General features: G+C 38.2%; 1 protein-coding gene across 1 annotated transcript; it reads left to right on the top strand.

Annotated features, from left to right (window-relative positions):
- Nucleotides 1-4,791: 4,791 nt before the first annotated feature.
- Nucleotides 4,792-7,517, top strand: LOC145159043 (Pentatricopeptide repeat (PPR) superfamily protein). Its single transcript, XM_079077942.1, has 3 exons — nt 4,792-6,896; nt 7,005-7,125; nt 7,203-7,517. The coding sequence occupies exon 1, from the start codon at nt 5,122-5,124 to the stop codon at nt 6,799-6,801; it is 1,680 nt and encodes a 559-aa protein (XP_078934068.1). The 5' UTR covers nt 4,792-5,121; the 3' UTR covers nt 6,802-6,896; nt 7,005-7,125; nt 7,203-7,517.
- The last annotated feature ends 590 nt before the right edge of the window (nt 7,518-8,107 follow it).

The raw sequence follows: 8,107 nt of genomic DNA, 5'->3' as shown, positions 1-8,107 counted from the left end.
AGGTATATTGGACCTTTCAAGGTCATAGCCCGGGTGGGCAAGGTGGCGTATCGGCTGGACCTGCCAGCCGAACTCAGTCAGATTCATAGCACCTTCCACGTCTCCCAGCTACGGAAATGCCTGGTGGACGACTCGGCAGTGGTACCATTAGAGGATATTCAGGTCGATGACAGCCTGAATTACATTGAGCGGCCTGTAGCGATTCTCGACCTGAAGTCGAAGGATCTGAGGAACAAGAGGGTGGAGCTCGTGAAGGTGCAATGGCAGCACCGGAAGGGCTCGGAATGGACCTGGGAGCCAGTGGATGAGATGATGGAGCATTATCCAGAGCTATTCCAGGATCGAGCATCAGACTTCGAGGACGAAGTCTAAAATAAGTGGGGGAGATTTGTAGCACCTGTTTCCTGGTATGTATTTTATTTAAGTAATGTTGCATTTTTGGCCTGGGACTCGGCGAGTTGAAGGCCTAACTCGCCGAGTAGAAGCGGGATGAGACGCGGGATTTAAGCGATGGACTCGTCGAGTCGGGTCCCGGACTCGACGAGTAGGCTCTGTCTGGACAAAACCCTAATCTGAGGGTTTGCACCCTATTTAAACAACCTTATACAACCTCCATTGTCCCTTTATGCTCCCAGAAACCCTCTATAGAAAACCCTAGCCGTTGTTGAAGCAATCTAAGCCATTTTGGTGGATTTTGGTGTTGATAGTCTTAAGAAGGAAGGAGAAAGGCTTGAGGAAACAAGAGGAGACCAGAGGGGTTCGAGTTTGTGCTTCATTTTCAGTCCTCAGAAGGTATAAAGTTGCTAACTTGCTTGTTCATTTGCTAGATCCCATTTTGTGGAGATTTAGGGCTTTTATAAACCATTTTAGGTAGCCAACCATGAATGCAAGCATGGTTGGGGACAAGGCTTCGGATCTAGGTCCTTTGAGGGGTCACAAGGCATAAAGTGGGTGCTTTTCCACCCAAGGAAGACTCCATGCAACCCAAGAGCTTGTTTTAGGACCTTTTGGACTCAAAGTCCCATGCATGCACGTAAAGTTTGTAACTTTATGTGCTAGGACGATTGTAGGAGCCTAGATCTATCTTTTGGTCAAGAGTTGTACATCAGAAATCGAGGATTTAGCGTGAGGACGTGACCAACTCGGCGAGTCCGTTCTTGGGACTCGACGAGTCCAAGGCTTTGAGTCCCATATCTGTTGAGGGTCAAAAGGACTCAGTTGGGTGTTAGTAGGGTGGTAGCAGGACAGAAAGAGTGACCCAACGCATTGGACTTCATTTTAGACCTGGAGTTCATGGGACTCGACGAGTGATAGAACAGACTCGGCGAGTCCAAGGCAATCTCCCAACCCTTGAAGATGAACTCGACGAGTTGTTCATACAACTCGGCGAGTCGAGGACAGGACGTGTTCTTAGGATGAAGACGGACTCGACGAGTGTTCATACCGCTCGACGAGTCGGATGAAGGTTCATCTGAGGTTGTGTTAGAAGGAGAACTCGTCGAGTCATCGCTAAACTCGACGAGTAGGGATGTGGAAGAGGACAGCTGAGGGGGTAGGGACTCGACGAGTTGACGACCCGACTCGGCGAGTCGGGTCAACTGGAAGTTGACTTTGACCTTGACCTTGACCTTGACTTTGACTTGGACTTGGTCTGGGGTAAAATAGTCATTTTACCCTAAGGGTAGATATCGGGATTCTGATTAAGTGTTTTGTGGGGATTATAGTCGGAGGACTTCCGGAGCAGCAGCAGTCAGAGATTCCCCGCACAGATATTCAACAGCTACTCGTTTGAGGTGAGTTACCTTCCAGTAGCGGTGGGTCTACGGCCACAATGCCGGCCCACCAGTAGGAGTTGTATGTTAGATGATTGTCTTTGTGATATCATCTAGGTTTGCTACTACCTGATATGTTATATGCTGGCATGATATGTTATATGTGATAGTAGTAGAGTTCGGTTGTTAGGACCGAAGGGTAGGTCAGACACCCCAGATATGTCTGACAGTATGTGATGATATGTTTATATGCTGGCATGATATGTTATATGTAATAGTGGTAGTAGGAGGGGAATAGTCCCCAAGTTCGGTTGTGAGGACCGAAGGGCAGTTCGGACACCCCATATATGTCTGATAGTATGTTTATGTTGTGATATATGTGATAGTAGCAGTAGGGGGTGGAATAGTCCCCGAGGGTTGGTTGTTAGGACCGATGGGTAGGTCAGCACCCCAGAATGGCTTGACATGGGTAGGTCAGCACCCCAGAATGGCTTGACACGGGTAGGTCGGCACCCCAGAATGGCCGTATCGAGTAGGTCGGGCACCCCAGAATTGCCCGGCAGAATGTATGTTATGTGATAGTATGGTATGTGGTACGATGGGGGAACTCACTAAGCTTCATGCTTACAGTTTTCAGTTTTGTTTCAGGTACCTCTTCATCGAAGGGGAAGGAGCCGGCGCGGTAGCTGCACATCATACACACACCCCAAATTCCGCATTATGAGTTTCCTTGGGATTGTGCTCTGACATTATAACTATTTATGATTTGGATTTTCAGACATTATACATAGTTTTATGAGATGTTATGATTTGACAATGTTTTTCTTCCGAATGTTTTAATTAAAGTAATTTATAAAAAATGAAATTTTTGGGCGTGAAAATTGATAACTTACAGGTTTACACAATCTTCGCATGATGCATCTACAAAAATCAACGTTGGTTGTAGTCTTATTTTCCCAAAGCGTCTTTTAAAAAAGTTGACTGTGAAAATGTAACTTTTGGTTGTGAAAATTTTATGGACTGCAAAAATATCATTGGCCTAAGGCCTGATTCAATTCTAAGGATATATAAATAAATAAAAATTTAATTCCTCTCGGTTTAACACAATTTTTTCTAAAGTGTACACAAATTCTTCTAAAAACAATGGATGAAAATGATAAGGATCTTCCTCAATCAGTTAGTTATTCATATTTATTTACGTTTTTTAATGTTTATAGCCCGCAAATTAGGAGTTGTAGCATTTGGTAGTAAATTTCGTAGGCGACAAGTAGGTTTTAGTAGATATCCACTTGCGAAAATGCTTAATCTGTAAGTACCTATCGGTTTAATAACTATTCCTAATAAAAATGTTCAATATATCAAAACTTATTTACACGAACTTTCAATTTATAAAACAACCAATTACGTTTGTAATGCAACTCTTGAAAAAAAATGAGAACTTTGATACCTTAAAATGGTGGCAAGAAAGTGAAAAGCTTGATCAATACAAAGTCATAGCCTAAAATGGCTTGGGTGTACTCGTGATCTAAGCTAGTATCATATGTTAAGTTGTGGAGTCTGATTCGTCGTTTAAACCAAGCATGAAGTCTCTCTACTGAAAGAGCGTACAGGGATCAAGGGGAGTCGCATCCTTGCGTGGGCAAGGGCAGATTCCTCAGTGTTTATCGGCTTGGTTACTTGGTCTTATTGGCAGATGGCTGATATTATGTCACCTTACTAGTATATATGGATCACTTGAATTCGTGTAACATGCACTAAGAAAAATAGATACAATTAGGGCTGTAAACGAACTGAACGTTCAGCGAACTGTTCGTGAACAGTTCGGCGGGAAGTTCGTTTATGTGCGTTTATTTAATAAATGAACGAACATGAACACAAATTCTCGTTCGTTTAGTTAAACGAACGGACATGAACAATGATCTCGTTCGTTAGATTATGTTCGTGAACGTTCGTTTATGTTGTTCGTTTACGTTCGTTTATGTTCATTTATATAAGTTTCTTTTATGTTCATATATGCTTAATTGTGTTTGATTACATTACTATATTATATGTTTATTTATGTTCGTATAGGTTCAATTATGTTTGTTTATGTTTGTTCATTTATGTTCGTTTATTTATGTTCGTTTATCATGTTCACGAACATAAACGAACGAACATGAACAATGTAATTTGCTAAACGAACGAACATGAACAAGAAAACTCGTTCGTTTATCCGTTCGTGTTCGTTTATTTGTTCGGCAATTTTAAACGAACGAACATGAACAAGCCCCCGCTCGTGTTCGTTCGGTTCGTTTACAGCCCTAGATACAATAACTGCAATTTGATAGTATCAATAAAACATTTATCTCGTGTTCGTCTGTGGATATAGCCGATCATTTTGATCGTGTGAACCAAGTTCAACATTTTGTTCTTGCGTTTCCTTTGCATTTTCCTTTGCATTATTACTTTATGTGTGAAATCATTTCATTCTTTGATGATGTGCTTAAACCTTGACACCATAGCTTCATAGTCTTGTTTTTTTTTTTTTTTTTTTTTTCTCTCGTGGCAGAATTTTAAGTACGAAAAGGGGCATGTTGAGACATGAATTGGTGCAAGTTATGTCGTTTCATATGTTATATTTTTACAAGTTATGTAATTTAATAAAAAAATAGTATAATTTTTTTATATTAATGAAATGTTGAAGTTTTTTATTTTAGTATTATGAAACAAAACCACTAGAAAAAACTCCAACCGAAACAAAAAGACAAACACAAAGACTGTCGGGTTGTTCGGTATTAAACGGAATCAATACCAAAAAAAGACCATCCAAGATCGGGCCGAAACCTGACCGGTCTTAACCAAAACCGAAAAAATACCAGAGCAGCCCAAGACGGATCCGAGACAATTCGGGTAGGTGGATCTAAGAAACCAAGGCCCAAGGGTATCAGGTTTGGGCCATTTTGCCATTGTAAGCCCAATTGTCGACGTAGAAGGTATTTGGGCTGTGATAGCCCAATATCATTTCTCTTCACGGAACCTAGCATCCCGAAGGTTGCCTGGTACGACCTTCACCTGAGCTCGGCCGACCTGCAGAGACCTACATCCGATTCATTCATTCACGGCTACAATAATGGATTAGGCTTGGTCTGAAATTTTCGATGAGGGTTTGACATCGACGATGGTTGATTCGATGGGTCGGCTTTCTTCATCAATTCACACACAAAACTTGCCAACCCTTTGTTATGGTTTTAGATGGGGACGGAGTGGCTGATTCAATCTTCAGGTGCTATATTTGCTGATTCTAGATTGAAGGGTACGTGAGAGTCTTTGCGATTCCTTCACTTTCCATTAGCAAATTAGCTTAGGAACAATGCCATTGAGGTTGTCCAATCATTTCCCAAGAACCCATATTTTTCCAATCTATTTGTTCACCGTCTCTAAGCTTCAATGGGTTTCCAAATTTTCTTCGATCTCGAAATATCAAGGTCAAACCGGAGGCGCAGCCTCCGTTTGGTTCGTTAAGGTTGTATGCACTCTATATGTTCGACGTAAATCCTCAGTGACAGAACTTCACATTTCCGATTATCTTCGCAAGAAATTAGATTCCTCGATTGCTTTTACTGTTATCGAGCATATGAATAGTAATTGGAACAACCCGAATTTGGCTTTTAGGTTTTTAGAGTATACCAAGGTTACGTTGAATCTTGTTCATTCCTTTGAAACATATAGTTTTCTTGTAAGGTCATTTTGTCAATCGGGTGTTCCTAATGCAGCCAAACTAGTAATCGATTCAATGAGGATTGATAACCTGTCACCAGATAGTTCTCTTTTAGGGTTTGTAATTACATCATTTATAAATTCTGGTAAACTTGAGGTTGCCATGGAGTTGATTAATGATTATTCTCAATACAGATCAGAAAAAGATGATCCCCTCAGTTGTTTTGTGTTCAACAGACTTCTGAGTTCCTTAATGAAGATCAACAAGGTGGATGAAGCTGTAGCTTTCTTTGAAAAAGTAATTCTAAGATCACAATGCTACTCCCCTGATGCTTATACTTTTAACATAGTCATCTCTGGTCTATGTAGAGCTAGAAAGGTTAACAAAGCTTTTGAGTTTTTCACTCAAATGAAGGAGTTTGATTGTTTGCCTGATAAAGTCACCTATAATACTCTTTTGGATGGATTTTTTCGTGTTGGAAATGTCAAAAAAGCACACGAGTTATTGCAAGAAATGTTGATTATAGATGGATTTTCATGTTCACCAGATGTTGTGACTTTTACTTCAGTTATAGAAGGGTACAAAAAACTAGGTAAGATGCAAGAGGCTTTACTCCTCTTTGATGATATGATCAATCTTGGAATCAAACCCAACAATTTCACCTTCAATGTTATCATTGATGGGTTTGGAAAAATTGGAAATATGGTTTCTTTATCAAGTTTTTATAAAAAAATGCTTGATTTTGATTGTAAACCCGATGTTATCACTTTCACATCTATCATTAATGGCCATTGTCGAATAGGTGAAGTCTCAAAAGCCTTCAAGATTTTGGATGAAATGAGTAGAAGAAATTTACACCCCAACATTCGCACATTTTCAATCCTCATCAATGCTTTGTGTAAAGAAGGTAGATTAAATGAAGCACATGATCTTTTACAAGAATTGAATAAAAGAGACGATATTGCCCCTAAAGCCTTCATCTACAACCCTGTGATTGATGGTTTTTGTAAAGCGGGAAATGTGGATAAGGCCAATGTGATTTTTAAAGAAATGGAGGAGAAAAAGGTGAATCCTGATAAGTTGACATTTACTATTTTAATAATTGGGCATTGTATGAAAGGGCGAATGGTTGAAGCAATAAGTCTTTTTGAGAAGATGGTAAAAGACGAATGTGCCCCTGATTCGATTACTGTGAATTCATTGGTGTCACGCCTTTTAAAAGCTGGAATGCCTAAAGAAGCTTATGAAATAAAGAAAGTTGCTTTGGGGGTACCCTTGATGGAAAAAGATGGTTTTATCAGTAAAAATGTGGGCATCCCTGTGGCTGTGTGACTGATGATGTGGCGTTTTGAAGTTGCATTTTGGACTTATTTGTCCTTGAGATGTCATCAGTGCATGCAAGATGGCTTAACACTTGGCATTATCAGGTATCCAAAAGTATTACATTTTACATATGTTATGTTTATAGGTATGCAATTTTACTTTTTAAGAACAAATTAGTTTCCAATTTTGACCTTTGAATGCTTCTTTTACAGGTCAACTCTCGTTTGACTTTCACCACAAAAATGGTGGATTTTAGCAGATGGGCAAATACAAGAATATCTTTTATCAGAAGACTTGATGCATGAAGGACTATTTGTTGCTGGAGTTGTCCAGGTAAAGTCCCAAAGACTTAGTTAAATTTACTCTTTTACCCTTACTTACATTTGTTATTTAAATTCCATTTATTCCAGGTGATATAAAAAACCCAGATTTCAACTTGTTAAAGAATGATATCGAAAAATCTAGATGCTGATGTGGCATTTGGTTTGCAGAATGTTATTTGAAAGAATGGAATCTGTTACATGAATTTGAATATGAGGGGATTTTGATTTGTTATGTGTTTAGTTGACAAGAAGTAGAACAAAATTTAGTAAAAAAGAATTGAATAGTTTTTAAATTTCAACTTATAGTTAAAAGATTTTTTTTTTTTTTTTTTACTTTTATTTATTTTGATGAGAGGATTTTGTTCTCTTAGTAAAACAGAAGAATGGAATTGGATTTGTATTGCTCCTGGAATTTATCAATAGTTTATTTATATCGTCGCAATCATGTTAACTAGTTAATTTTCATTTATTTACTTTTGAATCAAAATACTTAAAAATCATGTTAACTAGTTAATTTTAATTTATTTATTTTTGAATCAAAATACTTAAATTCCTGACATAAATCGTTAATGAGTTTTTTTTTTTTGAAAAACCACAAATTTCCTAGCTTTTGCATGGAAAATTGGCAAAATAAATGCAAGCGATGAAAAATATATATAATTTTTTTTGTCCTGATTTCATCTACAAAAAAAAAAAAAGATAATAATATATTTTTTGTTGTAGAAATCCTCAATAACCATTTCCACGATAAAAAAAAACTTTATATTGTAGTCTTGACAATTAAAAAATATATATATATATATATATACGAGTTGTGAAATTCGTAATTTTGCAGGTATGCCTTGCAATATGAAAATCATAGAGTTTTGAATGAAAAACTGTTTTTTTTTTCCTTGAAGTTTTTAATTTCAGAAATATTCATAAAAAGAAGTCTTATACATCGATGCCACTCATAGCCCATGTAAGCCTTTTCACAGCCTATTAACATAACA

This window comes from Lactuca virosa, chromosome 2 (assembly GCF_052849685.1).
Source record: "Lactuca virosa cultivar CGN04683 chromosome 2, Lactuca_virosa_CGN04683_v6, whole genome shotgun sequence".
NCBI classification, from domain to species: Eukaryota; Viridiplantae; Streptophyta; class Magnoliopsida; order Asterales; family Asteraceae; genus Lactuca; species Lactuca virosa.
Note: the sequence above shows the minus strand (reverse complement) of the source record. Positions and strands in the feature narration are given on the sequence as shown.